The 24,785-nt window shown below is 41.6% G+C and overlaps 1 protein-coding gene across 4 annotated transcripts in view; it reads left to right on the forward strand.

The window, feature by feature from the left end:
* The window catches only part of M1AP (meiosis 1 associated protein), a 96,107-nt gene that overhangs the window by 52,612 nt on the left and 18,710 nt on the right, over nucleotides 1-24,785 (forward strand). For all 4 annotated transcript variants that reach the window (XM_005575499.5, XM_045369017.3, XM_045369016.3 and 1 more), the window contains exons 5-6: nucleotides 19,352-19,525; nucleotides 24,617-24,779. In XM_005575499.5, the coding sequence (XP_005575556.1) occupies nucleotides 19,352-19,525; nucleotides 24,617-24,779 (337 nt within the window). The remainder of the gene's footprint in view (nucleotides 1-19,351; nucleotides 19,526-24,616; nucleotides 24,780-24,785) is intronic.

A 24,785-nucleotide genomic window follows, 5' to 3' on the forward strand; every position in this document is an offset into this window, starting at 1 on the left:
TTTCAGTTGAGACAGAAAAGGATTCACATCCAAGCAGTGTGGCTCCAATGCCCCCATGCTTAACTCTTCTCTATACTGCTTCAGTTGAAAAGAGCAATAGAGATCAACAGTTCAGAGCCAGGTGTGATGGCTCATACCTGTAATCCTAGCACTTTGAGAGGCTGAGGTGGGAGGATAGCTTGAGGTCAGAAGTTTGAGCCAGAGCAATATAACAAAACCCTCTCTCTACAAAAAAATGTTTAGGCAGGCTGAGGAGGAAGGATCTCCTGAGCTCAGGAGTTTAAAGTTGTAGTGAGCTATGATCGCATCAGTGCACTCCAGCCTGGGTGAGAGCAAGACTCCGTCTCTTAAAAAAAAAAAAAAAAAAAAATCCTGTCAGAGTTTTTAGATGAACTTGACAAGCTGATTTGTGTATGTGTGTGTGTGTGTATTATATATTATATATAGAGAGAGCATATATATTCTAGAATATATATATTCTATATATTAGAAGTAAAGATACATATTAAGGCTAGGGGTTTGCCTTACCAGATGTTTAGATGGTTTATAAAGTTATTCTAATTAAGATAGTGTCAGGCCGGGCGCGGTGGCTCAAGCCTGTAATCCCAGCACTTTGGGAGGCCGAGACGGGCGGATTACGAGGTCAGGAGATCGAGACCATCCTGGCTAATATGGTGAAACCCCGTCTCCACTAAAAAATACAAAAAACTAGCTGGGCGAGGTGGCGGGCACCTGTAGTCCCAGCTACTCCGGAGGCTGAGGCAGGAGAATGGTGTAAACCCGGGAGGCGGAGCTTGCAGTGAGCTGAGATCCGGCCACTGCACTCCAGCCTGGGCGACAGAGCGAGACTCCGACTCAAAAAAAAAAAAAAAAAAATAGTGTCATATTTACATAGGAATAGACAAATTGTCCAAACTGGAATAGATTAGAGAAGTCCGGAAACAGCCACATGAAAACTTGATATGTGGCTTGGCTGATGTGGCAGAGCAGTGTGAAAAGGATGGATTTAGCCATTAAGTCATATTGAAACTATCAATATTCCATATAGGAAAAAATATTCCTACTTCACACCATTTATAATCATGTTTTTAGATGGATTAAAGACTTCAATGTGAAAAGTAACATGTAAAACTTTAAAAAAAAGGTATAGGAGAAAATTTTCATGACAGGGGTTGGGGAAGAGGAAGAAGCGTTTCCTAAATGAGACATAAAGTTTGCTAATCACAAAATAAAAGATTTTTGATGGAGTCTCTGTCACCCAAGCTGGACTGCAGTCGCATGATCTCAGCTCACTGCAACCTCCGCCTCCTGGGTTCAAGCAATTCTCCTGCCTCAGCCTCCCAAGTAACTGGGATTACAGGTGCGCATCACCATGCCCAGCTAATTTTTTTTTTTTTTTTTTTTTTTTTTTTGAGACGGAGTCTCGCTCTGCCGCCCGGGCTGGAGTGCAGTGGCCGGATCTCAGCTCACTGCAAGCTCTGCCTCCCGGGTTTACGCCATTCTCTTGCCTCAGCCTCCCAAGTAGTTGGGACTACAGGCGCACGCCACCTCGCCCGGCTATTTTTTTGTATGTTTTAGTAGAGACGGGGTTTCACCGTGTTAGCCAGGATGGTCTCGATCGCCTGACCTCGTGATCCGCCCGTCTCGGCCTCCCAAAGTGCTGGGATTACAGGCTTGAGCCACCACGCCCAGCCATTTTTTGTATTTTTAATAGAGACAGGATTTCACCATGTTGACCAGGTTGATCTCGAACTCCTGACCTCAGGTGATATGCCCGCCTCGGCCTACCAAAGGGCTAGGATTACAGGCATGAGCCACTGCGCCCGGCCCTTATAACAAAAGATTGATAAGTATAATTACATTAAAATGAAGAATTTCGGTTCATCAAAATATACATGAAAATGACTGGGTGTGGTGGCTCATGCCTATAATCCTAGCATTTTGGGAGGCCAAGGCAGGAGGATCACTTGAGCCCAAGAGTTCAAGATCAGCCTCAACAACATAGTGAGACCTCATCTCTACAAAAAATAAACAAAATTAGCCAGGTATGGTAGCATGCACTTGTAGTCCTAGCTACTCAGGAGTCTGAGGCAGGAGGATCGCTTGAGCCCAGGCGGTCAAGGCTGCAATAAATCAAGATCACACCACTGCACTCCAGCCTGGATGACAGAGCAAGACTCTGTCTCAAAAAAAAAAAAAAAAAAAAAGTTAGTTGATATACAGAATAAATATTACAAGGAATGTTTGGTGGAATAGCATACATTTTTTTAAATAAATGGGCCACAGCTATACATAACAATGTGAATGAATCTTTTCAATATTGAGGAAAAAAACAGATACAGTGTATACTGTATGACACTTATTTATAAAGCTCAAAACTAAAATTATAAAGTGTTATTTAAAGTAACAAAAGTACTTTTATTTATTTATTTGTTTTTTGACATGAAGTCTCGCTCTATCGCCCAGGCTGGAGTACGGTGGTGCAGTCTCAGCTCACCACAACCTCCACCTCCCAGGCTCAAGCCATTCTCCTGCCTCAGCCTCCCGAGTAGCTGGGATTACAGGCACACATCACCACGCCTGGCTAATTTTTGTATTTTGAGTAGAGACAGGGTTGCACCATGTTGGCCAGGCTGGTCTTGAACTCCTGACCTCAAGTGATCTGTCCACCTTGGCCTCCCAAAGTGCTGGGATTACAGGTGTGAGCCACCGCATCCAGCCACAAAACTACTTTTAAAAAGAAAGATATGATAAAAATAAAAGTCAGTGTGGCAAGATTTCTTCTGGAGAAGATTAGGGAAAAGCATGTAGATATCTCAGGAGTATTGATGATGTTCTACATCTGAAGTTAAATGAAGGATTCATGAGTGCTCGCTTTTGTTGTTGTGCTTCATAGCTTACATTTTTATTGCATGTATTTGCATACAATAAAAATTTTGCAATAGCTTTATGAAGAATGACTAAGTAATAAATATGCCAAAACTAAAACAGCCACTGAGATTGATAACTTTGGTATCCAGAGGGCATCTGTGCAGGTTGACAGCAGTCTGCACTCACTGGGTATGTAAGTCATTCAGCCAGTTACAAATCAACCTAATGATGCTGTCAGCTAGTCTACATCTCTCAGTCATACACAAGGATATCAAGTTTCCTTTCTAAGTGCTCGCAAACCATCTGTTTAGTATTTCCTCCTAGACTTTGCCAGGGATCAATGTCAAGCTCTTTTGGGAAGGTATTTTCTCCATATGTGTTCTCAGGAAACACCAAATGTTAACAACCCAAACATAGAAGATAAAGATTCATTGCTTCCTAAAGAATGCCAGAAAAAAAAGGGCTGGAGGCGGGTAGGGAGCCTCTTCTATGCTTCAGTGCAATTGTCAGAACAGATATTGATTTTCTCCCTTTCGGTGTCTTAGAAAATAGACCGGAAAACACAACTGTTCATTGTGTCTGCCTTTGATAACTGCATTAAAGTCATTTCCCTCTGGCATTAAGACTAAATTAGAACCACTGTTGTATTTATTACCTAAAGATTTTTAATACAGAAAGATATTTGTTTATTTCATTAACAGAAGTCATGGTCTCAGAAAAATAGCAAATTGTTCTCTTTAAAACTGAAGTTAAATAATTTTTTGAGTTCAGTAGAAAATATAAAATTATTTAAAAATTGGAATTTAAAAAATGTTTCCTTTCCTTCCTTTATTGGGGATTAATTTACATACCGTAAGTTGCATCCATTCAAAGTATACAGTTCAGTGAATTTTGACCAATGTATATGCCCACAAATCATCATCACAATCAAGATACAGAACATTTCCCTCATCCTCAAAAAAGATTTTTCTTGCTGCTTTACATTCCATCCATCCCTCCAGCCCCAGGTAAGACCACTTATCTGCTTTTTGTCTGTAGATTAGTCTGTATTTTGTGTAAGTGGAATCCTGAAGTACCCACACCTTTTGTATTTATATTTTTTAATTCAGATTTTGAGATTCGTCCATGTTGTTTATATCAGTAGTGAGTTTTCTTTTTATTGCTGCGTAGTGGTATATTGCATGAATGTGTCATATTTTGTTTAAACATTTACATATTAATGGATATTTCTATTGTTTCCATTTTTTGACTGTTGTGAAGAAAGCTGCTATGAATGTTTGTACACAAATCTTTGTGTGGATATATGTTTTCATTTATCTTGGGTCTTACTGTTTTGTTGTTGTTGTTGTTTTGAGACAAGAGTCTCACTCTGTTGCCCAGGCTGGAGTGCAGTGGTGTGATCTCGGCTCACTGCAAGCTCTGCCTCCCAGGTTCATACCATTCTCCTGCCTCAGCCTCCTGAGTAGCTGGGACTACAGGTGCCCACCACCACACCCAGCTAATTTTTTGTATTTTTAGTAAAGACAGGGTTTCACCGTGTTAGCCAGGATGGTCTCGATCTCTTGACCTCGTGATCCGCCTGCCTTGGCCTCCCAAAGTGCTGGGACTACAGGCGTGAGCCACCAGGCCCTGCCGTCTTACTGTTTTTATGGTTTATCTTTTCCCATCCATTTACTTTCAATTCATTTATGTCTTTGTACTTAAAGTCTCTCTCTTATAGACAGCATATAGCTGGGTATTGCTTTATGTCTATTCTGATCATCTCTGGCTTTTATTTAGAATGTAGAGTCCCTTAACATTTACCATACATATTCTTATAGTTGGACTCAGGTCTACCATTTCATTTTCTGTTTGTCCTGTTTTTCATTTTTCTTCCCTGCTTTCCTGCTTTCTTTTAGATTATTTAAATATTTTTCAATTTCATGTTAATTTATCTATTGTCATTTAGCCATTCATCTTTGCACTTTTTGTGGTTTCTCTATGAATTACATTATATATACCTAACTTTTTACAGTCTACTTAGAGTCAATATAATACCATTTAATATAAAATATAGAAACCTCAGGATTACAATATTCACGTAAAATATAAAGACCTTGTGGGAATTAAAATGTATTTTAAAAACTATTTTATAGCCTACTCAGAATTAATATATATAGTACCATTTCATGTAAAATATAGAAAACTTGCTGTTAAGTCCATTTACTGCTCCCATTCACATACACTATCTTTCATGTTAAAATTGTCATGTGTATTACATCTATATAAACTCCACAAGAAAGTGTTGAAATCTTTGCTTTAGCCTATAATCCCAGCACCTTGAGAGGCCAAGACAGGCAGATCCCTTGAGCTCAGGAGTTCAAGACCAGCCTGGGCAACATGGTGAAACCCCATCACTACAAAAAATACGAAAATTAACCTGGCATGGTAGTGTGCACCTGTAATCACAGCTACTCGGGAGGCTGAGATGGGAGGATCACTTGAGCCTGGAAGGTCAAGGCTGCAGTGAGCCATAATCACGCCACTGCACTCCAGCCTGAGTGACAGAGTAAGACCCTGTCTCCAAAAAAAAAAAAAAAAAAAAAAAGTTTTTGCCTTTAAGCAAACATGTTTTAAAGAACTTAAAGAACATATTTTAAAGAACTTAAGAGGGCCAGGCATGGTGGCTCATACCTGTAATCCCAGCACTTTGGGAGGCCAAGCAGGGAGGATTGCTTGAGGTCAGGAGTTGAAGACCAGCCTGGGCAACATAGTGAGACTTCATCTACAAAAAATCAAAAAATTAGCCGGGTGTGGTGGTGCACACCTGTAGTCCCAGCTACTTGGAAAGCTGAGGTGGGAGGATTGCTTGATGTTGTTCCACTGTCTTCTGGCCTTTCATGGTTTCTGATCAAAAGTTACAGTCCCTAACTCATTTTTCTCTGTATGTAAAGGATAATTTTTTCTAGCACTTTCAAGAAATTTCTCTTATGTTTATTATTCAGCAGCTTGACAATGATGTGTTTAGGTGTGAATTTCTTCTAATTCATCCTATTTGGGGTTTCCTGAGCCTCGTGAATCTGAAAATTGATTATCTTTTTTATTTTGAGATAGGATCTCACTGTGTCACTCAGGCTGGAGTGCAGTAGTGTGATCACAGTTCACTGCAGCCTCTATCTCCTGGGCTCAGGTGATCCTCCCACTTCAGCCAAGTAGCTGGGACCACAGACTCGTGCTACCACACCCAGCTAATTTTTGTAATTTTTTTTTGTAGAGATGAGGTTTCACCATGTTGCCCAGGCTGATCTCAAACTCCCGGGCTCAGGCAATCCTCCCGCCTTGGCCTCTGAAAATGCCAGGATTACAGGCATGAGTCACTGTGCCCAGCCTGTAAATTTACATCTTTAACCCAACTTAGGAAATTTTCTGCCTTTTTTTGTTGTTGTTGTTGTTTTTGTATTTTGTCTGCCTCATTCTTTCTCTCTCTCTTTCTAGGACTTCAATTACCCACATGTTAAATCTTTTTAAATTGTTCTGCACAGCCCAAGACTGTGACTTTTTGCTTGGTTGGTTAGTATTGTCCTATCTTTTCATTTATTATAAACATATTTTCCATTCTTCATTGAGCAAATTCTAATTATGCTATTTTAAAATACTTGCCTGATAAATCCAACATCTCTGTCATCTTGGGGTTTGCATCTGTTGACTTATATTTTCCTTTGAGACTGAGTCACAGTTTTCTGTCTCAGTATGCCAAAACATTTGGGTTGTATTTTGTGAACATTGCGTTATAAAGACTCTGGATTCTATTATATTGCTCTGAAAAGTGTTTATTTTTCAGACAATTAACTCAGTTAAACTCAAACTACAACCTGTTGTGCCTGCAGTGAGCAGGGACTCAGATCTTAGTCTCAATCTTTAAGCCTAAACTATAAGCTGCTTTCAGTTCACCCCATATGTGTATAGTGCACGGTCCAATCAGCTATTTACCTAGGCCAAGTTTAAACACATAATTTAGGGCACTCCGGCTCTGGCTCTCTCATTTCATGGATTTCTTCCTCACTCTCTGGAGGTCCTGGTTGCCCCAGACTCCTTACCCTGGCAATGCTAGTGAAAGACAAAGGCCTTCCTTTCCAATTTTTAGCTGCCTCCACACTGTTGTGACTACAGCCACTCTTAGAAAGTGCAAAAAATGGGGAATTCATTCCTTGCTGGTTTACTTGGTTACTTCAAGTTTCAACTCCTCTCCAAAGTCTGTCTACTTTTGTTCACTCTGCAGAGCCTTCAGGTAGTTGATTTTTAAATATTGTTCAGGCCAGGCGCAGGGGCTCACACCTGTAATCCCAGCTCTTTGGGAGGCTGAGGCAGGCAGATCACTTGAGGCCAGGAGTTCAGGACCAGCCTGGCAAACATTGTGAAACCCTGTCTCTACTAAAAATACAAAGCTTAGCCAGATGCAGTGGTGCACACCTGTAGTCCCAGCTATTCAGGAGGCTGAAGCATGAGAATCATTTGAGTCTGGAAGGTGGAAGTTGCAGTGAGTCAAGATTGCACCACTGTACTCCAGCCGGAGTGACAGAATGAGTCTCTGTCTCAAAAAAATAAATAAATAAATAAATAAATAAAATAAATATTGTTCAGAGTTTATAGCTGTTTTTTACAAGAAAATCAGTTGGTTGGGTACTGGAACCTAACCAGACTGGAATTCCCTTATTTACTCTTCTTCATTTTGGTTCTTTCTTTTTACCTCATTTTCTGCCTTCTCTTCAACTCAATAAGCTCAAGTTCTCTGTCATATCTCTCACTCTCTGTCTTTAGGAGATTTTTGCTTAAAAGAAGTTCTGATTAAATCTCACCTCTTCTGTCCTCATTCCCCATCCCCTAACATGCTTGACACCACTGCTTTACTTGGCAAATGACTTATGTTGCCATTACCCAATCTGGGGACAATCTGGCCACTTCTCTGTCTGAAATCAGCCCCATCATATACCCAGCACTAGAGCATTAGTTAGTACAGTGCAAGAATTGATTGGGACACAACTATATACATATTCAAGGTCCAGAAAGAGGCACAAATATAGATATTAATTTAGCATAGGATAGGCCAGGCGCGGTGGCTCAAGCCTGTAATCCCAGCACTTTGGGAGGCCGAGACGGGCGGATCACGAGGTCAGGAGATCGAGACCATCCTGGCTAACACGGTGAAACCCCATCTCTACTAAAAAATACAAAATACTAGCCGGGCGCGGTGGCGGGCACCTGTAGTCCCAACTACTCGGGAGGCTGAGGCAGGAGAATGGCATGAACCCGGGAGGCGGAGCTTGCAGTGAGCTGAGATCCGGCCACTGCACTCCAGCCTGGGCAGCAGAGCGAGACTCCGTCTCAAAAAAAAAAAAAAAAAAAATTTAGCATAGGATAAAGGAGACATCTCAAATCACTAAGGCAGAGATGAACTTGCTCAAAAAGTAATGCAGGGACAACTGGTTAGCCATCTGGAAAAGATTCCAAATGGACCAGGAATCCAAATGTAAATAATAATATTAAAAGTATTAAAAGTAAACATTGGCGAATTTCTTTATAATCTCAGCATAGATAAAGGTCATTTAACTGTGATTCAGAATCCAGGTACAATAAAGAAAAGATTTATTTATTTAACTATATGAAAATAAAAATCTTTGGCATGGCAGAAAGTACCATAAACAATGTCAAAAGACAACTGAAAAACCAGGAGAAAGTATTTGCAATTTATGCCATGGGAAAAAAAAAAAAAAAAGGCTAATATCACTAATATATAAAGAACACTTTAAAACTGAGGAGTAAAAGACCAAAAACACTAGAGAAAAATGGACAAAAGTCATAAACACATAATTCAAAAACAGATTTTTAAATGGTCCTTAAACATGAAAATATGTTCAACCTCACCCATAATTAGAGAAATGATAATTAATACTATACCAAAATATTATTTCCTACCCATTATTAGATTGGCAAAAGTTTAAAAGTATAACACCAATAGAAGTGGCATGTGTTTATTTTTAAACACAAAATTACATATGTGTTTTACTTCTATCCCTAGAAGTCACCAGGCCCACTGCTAGGAATGTAATACCCTGAAGATACACCCGCCGATCTACAAAAATGCATATATATACACAGAGTCTCTTGCACAGCTGTTATACAGTCTATCTACAATTTTTTTAAGAATATGTCTTAGGGCTGGGTACAGTGACTCATGCCTGTGATCCCAGCACTTTGGGAGGCCGAGGTGGGCGGATCACTTAGGTCAGGAGTTCAAGACAAGCCTGGCCAACATGGTGAAACCCCGTCTCTACTAAAAAAAATAAAAATAAAAAACACACACATACACAAAAGTTAGGCAGGCATGGTGGCAGGCACCTGTAATCCCGGCTACTCAGGAGGCTGAGAAGGGAAAATCACTTGAACCTGTGAGATGTAGGTTGCAGTGAGCCGAGGTCGCACCACTGCACTCCAGCCTAGAGACTCCGTCTCAAAAAAATAAAAGAGTATGTCTTACGACTTTCTTTGATTTGAGTGTCTTATTTAGCTTTTCCTTACTCTATTTAGCTCCCCCAAGTAAGTCCTTTCTTTCATGGCTCCACTTACTTTTATTTTCACCTCAAGGCAGCTCTTTCTTTCAGTTCCCTTAGGTATTAAGGAGTCACAACTGCTTGGTGTGATTCTTGGGTCATGTCAAAAGATGTAATGCCTTCCTAGCTCTGCTTTCTTCTTGATTCAAACTTCTAAATAACCCCTTCCCTTGCTCCCTCCCCCACCACAGTGCCTATGACAACATTTCTTCCCAGCTTTTCAATTTTGCATTGCAATTTACATTAAATGCTTTTTGGTTTATAGAATATATGTATTAGTCTCTGTAGAAAAAGAAGACTTTTAAAATACCTTCTAAGTCTAGTGTTTCTCCTGTCAAAAAATTACTTTAGACTTTGGAATATTTCAATCAATAGTGATCAATCTCTTTTGCATATAAGCTGCATTTTTCCAATAAAATGAAAAGTGAGCCATTGAGACCCATAGATAAAATATATTTTCCTGCAACTTAGATATTTATTGAAGAGAAAATTTTCAGTAAAAGAAATGGCACTGGCTTTTAGTGAATAAAATGTTCATATCTACTACATAGACAGCTGGGAGGCAGCTTTATACTCCATCATCCCTTATAGTTGCATGGTGCTTTAAAGTCCACAAATTGCTTTCAGGAGTCAAGTGTCATTATTTCATATTCAAGTAAACCCTTAGCCTAGGTATTACTATCATTCCCATTTTACAGATGGAGAAATTGAGCTTAAAGAGATGAAGTGACTGGCCTAAGGTCACAGAGAAAGTAAGCACCACGCTGGCTAGTTTCTTCTGTTCAAGATAACGTTTACTGAGCCCCTGTTATATGCTGAACACTGTGCTAGTGCAGTGGGTACAGAGGTAGATAAGGTGCTACAACTGGTGCCAGAGGCAGGTATATCCTGCCTTAACCAGGGCCCTTCTCTCCTGTACCTGCAATATCTTCTCTCTGGGCTGTCCAGGGCAGAGCAAGTCGCTCAATTCAAAGTGGGATTGGCAATCCGGGAACACTTACGTGGCTCCAGAGGTGAGGGGTGCAGTACAGCTTCTCTCACAGGGCAGTCCCCACTTCTGCCCTCTTAGAAACACACAAGCCTAAGAAAAAGAGATTCTAAAAAGGCTACACTCCCAGCCAAAACACTCCCTAAACTTTTTCTTACCCAATTCATCTGTTTACTAAAGGCTGAAATACTACATTTGAAACTATAGTATTTGAGACCTATCTTAGAGCTAAGGGAGTCTGCTATGGTCTGAATGTTGTATCCCGCCCCCCCCCCCAAAATTAATCTTTGAAACCTTTAATCACCAGTAAGATAGTATTAGGAGGTGGGGCCTTTGAATGCTGGCTTAGGTCATGAGGGAGGGCAGAATCCTCCTGAATGGGATTAGTGCTTTTATAAAATGTTCCCTTAGGAGCTTGTTTGCCGCCTCCACCATATGAGGACACAGTGAGAAGGGGCCGTTTATCAACCAAAAACAGGTCCTCCCCAGACATTGAATCTGCCAGCACCTTGATCTTGGACTTCCCAGCCTCCAAAACAGTGAGAAATAGTGGCTTTGGTTAAAAAAAAAAAAAACTGGTTTATGGTATTTTGTGATAGCAGCCCAAACAGAACCCACTATTCCCTAGTCAGAAATGATGTAAATCAAGTTTGTCCAACCTGCTTCCCGCAGGCCATATGCAGCCCAGGATGGGTTTGAATGCAACACAAATTCGTAAACTTTTTTAAAACCTTATAAGGTTTGTTTTTTAGCTCCTCAGCTATCATCAGTGTTAGTGCATTTTATGTGTGGCCCAAGACAAATCTTCTTCTTCCAGTGTGCCCAGGGAAGCCAAAAGATTGGACTTCCCTAATATAAATCATCCATTGTGAACCATTTGTTCTTTAGTTAACAGTCAATTATTTTTTTCAGCCTGCCTTAGACTATATTAGCTTGATGAGGGCAGGTGAATGGACAACTGCTAACAATAGAATTCCCTGGGTAGCTGACCAGAGCTGGGAAAGAGGCATATCCACTACAAGCTGAAGGATCTCTGCTTGAGCTCTGCTCATAGAACTCCCAGATTCCTCTTCCCTCCTTCCCCACTGCCTGCCAGCACCACACAACAGGAAAGCATAAGCGGTAAGGCTGGGCTGGGACATGTGGCACCTCACACAAGCTGATAGCTTGGGCACACCTTCAAACAAATATTTTTAAAATGCTAATTCAGCAATTGTTTAGAAGCTAAGAGCTGCAAAGAAAAAGAGAAAGAAAAAGGAACTTGCTTTACTTTGCCCCATTCTTGCACACTTCCTGAGCAATACCAAATAATGAAACCCACCCTTCTTCAAAGCAAGTGTAGTGAGCCCTGTTGATACATTAGTGTGCCACTTTGGGGATCCTGTCCTTCACCCCAGCAGCTTATTAGCTCATCCTCACTTCCTTCTTTATTCTGCTTTAGTCTTCTGGCTAATCCCCCAAAAGAAAAAACTCATTTCCATCTCAAGACCTTTGAACTGGCTCATCTCTCTGTAAGAAACAATCTTCGCACAAATGTTTTTATGACTCACTTCACTTCATTCAAGTTTCTGCCCAACTATCACCTTCTTAGAGAATACTTCCCTGGCCAGCCAAGCTAAAAATTCACATGCATGCACGTGTGCACGCACACACACACACATACACACACACACACCCCTTTATTTTTATTCATAGTATCTATCATTTTCTGAAATTGTATTCTATTTTATTTGCTTATTATCTGTTCTCTCACTAGAATGTAAGCCACGAAAGTAGGCAATTTGTCTCTTTTCTTGATGACACCAATAAGCGCCTGGCTCGTAAAAGACAGTAAACTAATAAGTGCTTCAATGACAAACTAAATAAATGAATGACTAGGCGAATGAATGAATGACAACAGTTCTCTCTCTGCAAAGAATTCTGGGATATAAATTTTCTCTATCTCATTACAGTTATGGTGATGTTTTGATCCTCTTACAGACTGGGGCTCCAGGAAGGTAGTCACCACTAGGTCCATTCCTGCACTCACCTCTCTGCACTGAGTTCGCATGTTGATAACCACTACCACCACCCCTGCCACCTCTTTTCAAGGGGCTTCTCTTTTTTCCTAGGGTCCAAGCATCACTTCCACAAATGGGGCAAATGAGCTTAGAAAGACAAGCTCGACTGCCTCACCATTGTGAGCTGCTAGATTATTCTCATGTTGTGTTGATTTAAAGACAATGGTTGGATGATGCTGCACTGTTGTTCCTGACTAAGCTTTATCTGCTGTGATTACTTACCCTGGTTGTTAACATCCTATAACTATCCTGTATTCAAAGAGTAGACAGCTAATTGTAAACCAACCCAGGCAGGCTAAGATACTGTGACTCTATAGTCTCTGTAGTGGTTCTTGACCTTTTGGGGGTCATAGAGCTCTTTTGAGAATCTGATAAAAGCTAGGGGCTTTCCCCCTTCCCCCACCCCACCAAAATACATCTATGCAAGTACAGATGAATTGTGTATAATTTCAAGGAGTTCTCAGAATGTCTGAAGCCCATCCGTGACATCCAAGTACAGGCCTCATAAATGTCATTCAGAAAGGAACAGGTCAGGCCTAGAGGTTAGGGCCCTGTGGCACAGGGGAAGATGTGGAGGATTGGGCAAGAGCACCTTTTCTGGGCTTCTACTTTCGACATTTTATGTGAAGAGAGAAATACAGACATTGTATATGCACGTATGTGTGTTAAAGTCTCCTATTTTAAACACACTTTAATTTTATAACCCTATTTTAAGCTTTCTTCTGAGAGGGTCTACTTCAGGTATCACCTAATCTTCAATCATTTGGCTTTCTTAGTTTTTTCCCATTGTGGCCACAGGAGGGCAGGATAAGTCCAAAAACAATGTGAATGCTGGCTGCAGCTTGGGCTGCAGTGAACCAGGCCTTCCTCACTGCTTTAACTATCCAAACACAAAGGGCTACCGTTTCACTCCTGTAACCTTTCCATTTCATGACATTGGTGTGACCTGTTCATCTAGTGCACGGATGCCCTGCTCCCCTGCCAGCAAGGGAGCTATTTTTCAACATCTGAGGAGTCTCCTCCCTGATCCCCAGATTTAGCACATTTAGTTGTATTTGTGAGGATCACAATACGTACTAGTTGTTGGTGTTCTATGTATGGTAGTTGGGAGTAGAAAGCAGTGACCAAGGGGGAAAAAAGCATTGAAAAAGGAAAACATATGGCCGGGCGCGGTGGCTCACGCCTGTAATCCCAGCACTTTGGGAGGCCGAGACGGGTGGATCATGAGGTCAGGAGATCGAGACCATCCTGGCTAACCCGGTGAAACCCTGTCTCTACTAAAAATACAAAACAATTAGCCAGGTGTGGTGGCGGGCACCTGTAGTCCCAGCTACTCGCAAGGCTGAGGCAGGAGAATGGTGTGAACCTGGGAGGCGGAGCTTGCAGTGAGCCAAGATTGCGCCACTGCACTCCAGCCTGGGGAACAGAGCGAGACTCCATCTCAAAAAAGAAAAAAAAAAAAAAAGGAAAACATACTATTTTCATATAAGAGTTCATCATTTTGTGGATGAGAGAAAAGGAAGAAAATTATATTTGTTGGACCTACTGGATGCCATTTATAGATAATCATCTCGCTTTTTAGTGCTTTATTAAGAAATAGGTTGTACTATTCCACTTTGCCCAAAATCACATAGCTAACAACTTTTTTTTTTTTTTTTTGGAGATGGAGTTTCACTCTTGTTGCCCAGGTTAGAGTGCAATGGCGCAATCTCAGCTCACCACAACCTCCACCTCCCAGGTTCAAGCGATTCTCCTGCCTCAGCCTCCCAAGTAGCTGGGATTACAGGCATGCACCACCACACCTGGCTAATTTTTTGTATTTTTAGTAGAGACGGGGTTTCTCCATATTGGTCAGGCTGGTCTTGAACTCCCAACCTTAGGTGATCTGGCCGCCTTGGCCTCCCAAAGTGCTGGGATTACAGGCATGAGCCACCGTGCCTGGCTGCTAACAACTTTTAAGCCTCACGTCAAACCCTGATCTTTCCATCAAGCCTTTCATAAACTCGGGAAAAGAAGAAAATCTTTAAAAAAAAAATCAGCAATGTGATTAATATTGCCCAAATGAAGCCCACAGATACCCAGGGATGGCAATTAAAGCTAGATAAGGGAGGATATAGTTAAGCATAACTTCTTGGACAAAGAGTTGAGTTCTGGAAGAGCTGCAGGCCATGGGCTGACAGTAATGAAAGCACTAAGGAAGGAAGGAAGTCATGTGGCAAAGAGACTAACTTAGACGAAGCTCAAGAGTTACAGGAAAAAGTAATGAGAGCTGAGGAGGAGGGAGCCACTGTTCAACTCAGGCATTTGCTAAGCTTCAGCTCTATGCAAGGCACTGATAGGGAGGATAAAAGTGAAAAGAAACAATTTCTACCTTTTAATTCACATTTAGATGGGAGAGATCAAAGGTATTCCCAAATAACAATAGTACCAAGGTAAAGTGTAATATGAACTATATTACAAATGTAAACCAAAAGCTGTGGGGCTACAATAATGGAGGGAATACAATAATGGCAGACTTCATGAAGGAGGTGACATTTGAACTTAGGCTTCAAGGATGCCAATATCTCAACAGGTAGTGATGAGGAGGAAATAGTCTGAGCCATCACAGAGGAAGGAAAGAGTAGGGTACTTGTGGAATAATGAGTAGTACCAAGTGATACAGGATGAGTGAATGACAACAAGAAGGCAGTGTGTGCTCTTGAGCAAAGGAGGGATCTGATGAAACCATGTTTCAGAAAAAGTAACTGGTAGTAGTAATAATAAGTAATGGAAGGAAAGAAATGGAGTTTGCTAGGACAGTTAAGAAGCTACTGCCATAATCCAGGCACAAGGAAATGAATGCCTAGACCAGTGACAAAGAAAATGGAAAATAAGTTTAGCCTCTAAAACATTCTGGTTTACACGTAAGTCTCTAGTTTAGATAATGTAAGTCTGTCCCCAAGAGAGTGTTCACTCCCTTCTGAAACTGCAGAACTGAAAACTCAAACCTGAGACACAGCACCTCTATGGAGATTATATGAGAACTTTTTCAAGAAAGCAGTTCTGCTCCATGGCTCTTCCAAGAACATGTAGGTTAAGAACTTAGAAAGGAATGTCAGAACATTAATGGGTGACAGCAGGGAAGACTGCTGCCTAGCTGGCTGCCAGGAGGACCTAACCACATGACATTTTCCTTCATAGAGAGGCTGTGCTTTAAGCCTGGCTGTTTAGCTCTGCAGGATCAGAAAGTTAATTTTGCCAGCACTCTTTTAAAGACACACACCTTCCTAGGCTCAAGACTAAAGGATAAGTCAGAATGTTTTAGAGGGAGAAGCATAACCATAATCACAAAAAAGAGCAGAGACTTGAAAAACACATCTCTGCCACTGGGACACATCACTGAGTCCGCATGCCTTCTCTGAGCTGCACTCAGGTGGGCATTGCCAGCATGCATCCCTGTTGTTCCCGTTCTCTGCGTTTTTGGCCAACCCTCTTCCAATAGATGCATTCATTCTTTAGATATGCCAATATAGGCCGGGCAGGGTGGCTCACACCTGCAATCCTAGCATTTTGGGAGGTTGACGCAGATGGATTTCTTGAGCTCAGGAGTTTGAGACCACCCTGAGCAACACGGTAAAACCCCATCTCTACAAAAAATACAAAAATTAGCCCATTGTGGTGGCTCGCACCTGTATTCCCAGCTACTTGGGATGCTGAGGCAGGAGAATCACTTGAGCCCAAGAGGTGGAGGTTGCAGAGAGCTGAGATCACACCACTACACTCCAACATGGGTGACAGAGTGAGACCCTATCTCAAAAAAAAAAAAAACAACAACAACAACAACAAAAATATATATATATATACACACACACACACATATGCCCATAACATCAAAAGTCAAATAAGGCTACAGTCAAATCTTGCCCTGGACAATAAGCCATTCTCCCTTCTTAGGGTAACTTTTTCATTGGCCTCACCATTCTGGTTGATTTTATAGTTTAACTCTCTGAGGAAACCTTTATTTTCCTTACTTCCAGATTCTTGACGGGAGATGGCTTTGCATTGTTCCCTCACATTGTCTGTGGTAGGAGTGTCTAATCATCCACCCTTTCCCTGGGGGGAAGAAAAGAAACACTTATTTTCCCCAAAATTCTGTCATTTCAACTCTAAGCAATTTTATCTTCTCTACTTTCTTAGCTCCTTTGCTCAATTCTGGTTTTGTTTTTGGTTTTTTTGTTGTTTTGTTTTGTTTTTGTTTTTGTTTTTGCAACTGAGACAGTGTCTCACTATGTTGCCCAGGTGGGTCTTGAACTTTTGGGCTCAAGCTATCCTCCTGCCTCAGACTTCTAAGTAGCTGGGACTACAGGCATGAGCCACCACGCCTGGTGTTGATTGCATTGCTTTAGTAGCTGCCACTTTATGCTTTAAGAACTGTTTTGCCTCACTGAGGAGAAGCTGCTCAGTCATTTTCATACTTGTTACTCAAATCAAAGCACAGGCTTCAGGCTTAGAAAAATTAAATTACTTTTTGTTTTGCCTGTGACAAAATAAAATTCACATTATTTTTTAAAAAGACATTTCTCTTTACTTACAAGGAGTTTTTTTTTGACAATGACTTTATATATATCACAGTAGTACCCTAAAACATAATGAGGCAGATGAGAATTTGGGGAAAAATGGTCAAGATTCATGTTGCTTTATAAACTCCTTAAGGGCACAGAGTGTCAGTTATATCTGATGGAATGAATGAAATAACTAACTAGTTAACTAATGAATCCTCATAACTATTCATGGAAGATGGCAGAGTTTTCATCATTCTGGCCATAGAGAAATGCATTTCATGCCCCTTTTCAGCTGCAGGATAAGTTGTTAAATATGACATGAAGTCATTTTTCACCACAGTTCCCCTGTGTTGGAAGAAGTATGTTGGACTGAAGCCCCTTTGTTCCCTGTGGAAAGTCTGCCACCTCTGCAAACTTGTCCTCAGGAATGTCGTTCTAGAAATAATCCAGCCTTCTCCCTGGGGTCTGTGAGTCATACACAGAAGCTAATTCATTGGAGCAACTGGCTTTTCTTAGGCCCTTTGTAAAAGTATTTCAGAGATCCCTCCTGATGAAGCAAGGAAAGTAGGGTTCCCCCTCAGCTCCTTTCTAGCTCTTCCCTTATTTGCTCTGTGCTTCTTCCACCACCTCATATTTGGCTTTCACTGATGACCTTTACCTGCAGACCCAGACCCCAGTTCCTTAGCTAGTGTTGCCTGAAGCTGGAATTATACCAGCAAAGCCTCATTACTCCTCCTACCCAGCTCCATTCATTCAGATTTGGAATTAAATCACACTCCACTAGACCCTCCCCATCCTCTTTGCTATTAACCACACGTGTGAGATACAGTATGCCAATGACTGATGCTCCGGGCTTGGTTTTCTACTATAAGGGGATGCCCAAAAATTCATCTTTTTTTCTTTTAGTTTTTTTAAATTTGTTTTTTATAACAAGTAGTAACAGAACACATTTTCACTGTAAAACAACAACATGAAGCTTAAGTCCCCTTTGTTAAACTATTTAATTTGCATTGCTGTATAATTTTTGGTTGTTTTTATATTCTAGAATATTTTGGGGTTGTTTGTTTGCTTTCACAGTGCATTTCTTTCTCCTTTGTTTTATTTTTTATTTATTTTATTTATTATTATTATTTCTTTTCTTTTGAGATGGAGTCGCCCAGGCTGGAGTGCAGTGGCCCGATCTTAGTTCACTGTAGCCTCTGCCTCCCAGGTTCAAGCAATTCTCGTGTCTCAACCTTTCACATAGCTGGGATTACAGGCGCCCACCACCACACCTGGCTAATTTTTGTATTTTTAGTGGAGATGGGATTTCACCATGTTGGCCAGGCTGGTCTCGAACTCCTGAGTTCAAGTGATCTGCCGCCTCGGCCTCCCAAAGTGCTGGGATTACAGGTGTGAGCCACCATGACTGACCTAGGATTTTTTTTTAACACAAGAAATGCACGATGCCAATAAAATTAAAACAGTATAGAAGTATGAATAGTAAAAAGGGAAAGTATCTCAGAACCCTGCCCTATTTCTACTTCCTGTCCACTGTTAACAGTTTGATGATAGCCTTCCAGAGCTTTGTAAAATGCATTTACGTATATGTATATTTATATGTAGATAGTTTTATTTTTATATAAATGGGATCATGTTATATCTGTTCTACAACTTCCTTTATTTACTTACTATCTCCTAGTTTTTCATGTCAGTACATTTAGCTTTGTTAACAAACGCATAATACTACATAGTTTCAGTGTGTATAATTTAAATATTTCCCTATTGAGGGGATTTGAGTTGCTTCCTGTTTGGGGTTTTGATTGTTACTACAGCAATGCTATACCAAACATCTTTGCATATGTCTCTTTGTGTACTACTCAAGAATGTCTCTAGGCTAGATGTCTAGAGGTACAGTCAATGGATCAAAAAATGGATATGGAAGCTGGGCCAGTGACAAGTGCCGCTAATCCCAGCTACTTGGGAGGCTGAGACAAGAAGATTGCTTTGAGGCCAAGAGTTAGAGACCAGCCTGAGCAACATAGTGAGACCTCATCTCTAAAAAATAGTTTTTAAAAAAATTAGTCCTGGTGGTGAGTGCTTGTAGTCCCAGCTACTCAGGAGGCTGAGGCAGGAGGATTGCTAGAGCTCAGGCATTTGGAGGCTGCAGTGAGCAATAACTGCGGGTGTGAACAGCCACTGTCCTCTAGCCTGGGTGACATAATGAGACCCCGTCTCAAAAAAGAAAAGATGGATGTATTTAAAATTTTATATTACTCAAAATTTACAATCTAAGCGAACACTTTATTTCCCTTTCTTTTGCAGAGAGTTCTATTCTGGGAACTGACATTGACCTTCAGACTATAGACAATGATATTGTCAGCATGGAGATTTTCTTCAAAGCCTGGCTACATAACGGTGGAACAGACCAAGAACAAATCCATCTTCTTCTTTCTTCACAGTGTTTCAGCAACATTTCCAGACCCAGAGATAATCCAAGTACATAACCCCCAAAAGATATTTAGGCTATGATTATTCTTATCTGGGATCAGGACTCTAGATTGGTGAGTCAGTGGAATAAAGCATTGTTGAGGTTTGGGGACTGGAAGAGGATTGGATGAGGCTGTCCAGTATAAGCATGAGGAATAAGAAGAGAAGTTCTAAGAAGCAATCACAGTTAGAAAGCTGAACCTAATTAAGCCCAACCAGCAAGGGCCAGTTAGTTTAGGGGCAAAGTCTGAGATACCTCAATGACAGAGAATTGGCTAGACTACGTAAGAACACAGTGGATCACATTTCTCAATATTCTTATGTTTAATGTGGTAAATATATTTGACATTATAATTTGGAGCATGCTGCTACCTCAGCAATATCAATATGGCCTCTGGCAAGAGGAAGAGAACCAAGGTTAAATAAAGATCTTCTCACTAGGGAGGCAGCAAATGGGGGAAAACTAAAGAACCTACAGAGATACGCCCCAGGGAGGACAACCAGTACTCAAGACCATGTTCACAAAGTAGTTCAGGCAATTACTGCAACCAAGAAATCAATCCAGTATTCTGGGCATGCCAGAAGGATCCTGGATAATAGATACTGTTCTGCCTGGCAATTATACTTCATTCCAGGTCCCACTAGATGGCAGGAATAAGGCCATTTCCATTCTCCCATCTCCTCAGAAGGCTGGCTCAGGCAGGACCTGGGGCGGCTGGGCCTGCGGATAGATGGGCCCATCTATCAGTCTAATGAGCCACACTGAGGTTGGGAAAGCTGAGTCCTGAGGGACCAGCTCCAAAGAGAAATGACCAAAGTATATCTTCTTTAGGGCTGGGAGTTGTACCTATCTTTCTCATTGAACAGAATACTGGTAATGGCTACAGAGATCATTGAGGGTTGAAGAATAGATTGAACATGATGTTTACCAAAGCCCTTCTCCTAAGCTTTGACACGATTCACTAGGGTTACTGCTGCCTCTGAGAGCTGTTTCTTGGCCATTGGCAGTCTATTTGAGTTTTTATATATGTTCCTTTTCTTCAGCTATTATAGAACTCTTTATGACCATTGTTTCTTTAGGATAGGGAAGGGCTTTTTGGAGGTGTTACTACACAGGATTAAGGCTTCCCAAGGCCCTTTCTGTCTAAGAATGGCCGTCAAGTCTTTTCCTCTCTCCCCCATTTCAACCTAGTGCCCAGGATGCCTTTGCCAACTTAAGTTGATTTTAATCTGTCTTTTCTTTGTGTAAAATATTCTTCCCAGAACCTCCTTTCCACCCCTTTTGTCCAAGGCTGATAGTACCAATTTCTCCCTGTCCTATCCTCTGGAATTCACTTATCTGTTTTCCCTATTTAAGGCAGCCAGCACCTTTATACAGAAGCTAGTGTATAGCTAACATTACTAAGCCCTTCCTCTGTGCCAAGCACTAAATTAACTTCATTTCTTGCATTATCCCATTTTATCTTCACATAACACTATGAGGCAGGTACTGTTACCATATGTCATTGAATCTAAGATGCTATAATTGTAAGATACACCACTATTTTATGTACCAGTAAGAAAGAAAACAGGCTAGGTGCAGTGGCTCACTCCTATAATGCCAGCATTCTGGGAGGCAAAGGTGGGAGGATCCGTTGAAGCCAGGAATTAATGACAGCCTGTGCAACATAGATTTGTCTCTACAAAAAATAAAAATAAAAAATTAGCCAGACACGGTGGCATGCACCTATAGTCTCAGCTACTCAGGAGGCTGAGCCAAGAGGATCACTTGCACCTAGGAGTTCAAGGTTGCAGTGAGCCGTGATGGAGCCTCTGCACTTCAGCCTGGGTAACAGAGTGAGACCCTGTCTCTAAAAAAATTTTCCTAATGATAAAGTTTTCTTAAAAAAAAGAAAGAAGACATTGCCCATTAAACATTACACAGCTCTTTCTTGTCACTTAGAAGTAGTATTTTACCTGCATTGAGAGAGCTCTTTTAGATTAGAGTAGTAAGTAAGGACTTAGAGTGCCTACCTGGCCAATGGCAATTGTAAGACACAGATAGAGATGAAAAAAAATATGTCTTAGAATCAATTAAATACAATATTACCCCCATTTTACATATGAGAAAACTGAGACTTAGAGAAATTAAACATACTTTCCCAGGGCTGCACAGAAAATTAGTAGCAGAGCTAAGATTTGAAGTCAGGCAACAGGGCCTACTCTTAAACCTTAGGATCAGAAATCTATATTTTGTACACTTGACACTCTCAGCCCAGACAATGTCAATAAACCCAGGTCTGTCTTCCTCCAGAACCTGGGCTTTTATATACTATATTAACCTGCCTCGTGCTAAGCAATTCTGAACAAAGGGGCTAGAGATTCACTTCTTTCATTAGGAGGGCTGGGACCCTCAGAGGTCAAGAACTCCTGTAACCAGCCTTTCTTCCACTATCACATGGCATTTGCCCATGGTGCTAATTGGAATTTCTCTGGCTTCCCCTCTCTCTTTCCAAAGCTTTCAGCACCAGGGTCAGAGCCAGAATATTTATCTCCATCTATAATCATTTTTTCAGAAATGTGTAGGTTTGCGGGATGCAGAGTGGAACTTAGATCCAGACTGCAGTCAGCTTTTCTGCTGGGGAGGTCTTCACTGGAATCCAGATGTTCAGGCACAGCTGGAATGAGGTCTGGGGAAATTAGGCCTCTTCTAGGGTGGATGTGAGATTTTAAACAACCACAATAAAGATTATGCTGTCACTATTATTTTAAAAATTTATGTATTGCCACACATGTAGATTTCTGGACTATGGCTCACTACAAAAACTGAAAGAAAACAAAAACCCCAAGTTTTCCTCCTCTAGACTCTTTGGGTTGTGTGTCTCAGATGTTCACTCTGACTCCTTCTTACAAGGTTCTCTATCTGATGCCACCTGCTTCTTTGACTGCCTAGGGCCCTTCACCCCATCTCTAGGTGCTTCCCTTAGAAAGGCCTTCCTCTGACAGAGCACATGGTGAGCTACACATGAGTTTCTTTTCTTGTTCTTAGGTACCGTGTCTGCCACATCTGCATCTGGGCTCTGGGTAGGAGAAGCACACCTGCTTCTAAATTCAAACCCTGCTAAAACAGCTTTCCCAGCTTTGGGACACTCTGCTGAGACCACAGTTTGGGTAGTTCGTAATCCAGGCTGCAATAAGAATCACATGGGGAACTTATAAAAAAATACCAGTGTCTCAGGGCGGGGAACATCATACACTGGGGCCTGCCATTGGGTGGGGGATTGGGGGAGGAATAGCATTAGGAGAAATACCTAATGTAAATGATGAGTTAATGGGTGCAGAAAACCAACATGACGTGTATACATATGTAACAAACCTGCACGTTTTGTACATGTACCCTAGAACTTAAAGTATAAAAAAAAAATACCAGTGTCTGGGCTTCACCCCCAGAGACTCTGATTCAGTTGGTCTGGGGTAGGGCCCAGACATCAGTATCTTTTTCAGGTTTCCTAGATCAGGGGTCCCCAACCCCTGTGGCCTGTTAGGAACTGGATCAGCAGGAGGTGAGCAACAGGTGAACGAGCATTACCATCTGAGCTCTGCGTCCTGTCAGATCAGCTGCGTCATTAGATTCTCACAGGAGCCCAAACCTTATTGTGAACTACACATGCAAGGGATCTAGGTTGTGCACTCCTTATGAGAATCTAATGCCTGCTGATCTGAGGTGGAACAGTACCATCCCCCACCACCCCGTGGAAAAACCAGTCTTTTATGAAACCAGTCACTAATGGCAAAATGATTGAGGATTGCTGCCCTAGATGATTCTTACTGCAACCAGAATTGAAAACCTCAGCCCGATGAACACAGCTGTCCAGTCCTAAAGCCTCAGGACTGGAAATGGAGAAGTCAGGCACAGAGGAAATGAGAGGAAGCTGGAGTCCTGTCCAGTCCTAAAGCCTCAGGACTGGAAATGGAGAAGTCAGGCACAGAGGAAATGAGAGGAAGCTGGAGTCCTAGGCAAAGTCCCTCCTACTGACTTCCTGTGCTCTGGGACATGTCAGGCTGAGGGCCGTCTCACCCAGAATTAGTGTCTTATTAACAATGTCTAATGTGATAAGACCTAATGTCTAGGTCTTATTCACGGGGCCCAGGAGGGCCAGCTGGATCTGACATCTGTTCTGCCATTCTATTTTTTTCTATGTTGTTTTTTTACCTCATGTTGCAGTTAGTACAGTCATTTCACAAGTCACTAACATCAACTACCAGCCTTCTCAGAAATACTTAACATTCGTATATTCACAAGTTTGTTATCAGTATTCAAACCAGGTATATGTTTTATTGAAGAACTTTGTAATATCAAGGATTCAAGCTTGTGCAACAGATCATCATACACTATGGCATATGCAGTTCCCTACTGGAGCAGAAGCTTAATACAGAAGAGTATAATACCGAGATGAGTAACTCCTACCTAGCCTAAGCACTCCTCAGAATTGTCTGATGCCACTGTGATGCTCCAAGGCCCAGAAGGTCCTAAATTCATGTTTCCTTGGGGGAATTAAAAAATAAGCTATTTCAGGAACTTATTCCTTTCCCCCCACCCGGAATGTCCCTGAATGAGCCCACAGAGAAACAGTAGCAGTCATCTGACTGCCTGACTTCTGCTTTCCTGCTCTTCCTTCATCTGACCTGCACTGTTGCCAAAGCTTAGCCACAAGGAAGCAGCAGAAGCAAGATTTCCTTCTGTGATTGCCAAAGGGCCTCTGCATATTTTGGCATTAGCTACCTCCTCCACAGAGGATGCATGTTCCTCAGACTGGATCACAAGCCAGATGTCTCACTATGAGACAACTCCTCAGCCAGCTCAGAAGTAAACAAGTAAAAATCATGTCAGACCCTTGAAAATAAGTTAACTCTTGTGTAGAGCGATAGAGATACTTATAGGTTCCAGACCTGCTTTCCCTTCCCAAACCAGTCAGACTTTCCTCTTTCCACTCTCCTGCCTACTCCTATCCCTTGCTTGCCTGGTAGAGATGGAATGGATAGCAGATGTTGTCTCTTAATGGCATAGCCTAAGGTAACTTATTACTCACAATCCTTCCTCCAATGCTGCTTTTATTGTAGTGTGTCTGAAATGTGATCTCCAAGAGCGACTGCTCAGCCCATCCCTACTCCCTGGCACAGCTGACGGCTCCTTGAGAATGGATGACCCCAAAGGAGACTTCATCACACTCTATCAGATGGCTTCCCAGTCATCGACCTCTCATTACGAGCTCCAAGTGATCAAGTATGG

The sequence above is a fragment of the Macaca fascicularis genome, chromosome 13 (genome assembly GCF_037993035.2).
Source record: "Macaca fascicularis isolate 582-1 chromosome 13, T2T-MFA8v1.1".
NCBI lineage: Eukaryota > Metazoa > Chordata > Mammalia > Primates > Cercopithecidae > Macaca > Macaca fascicularis.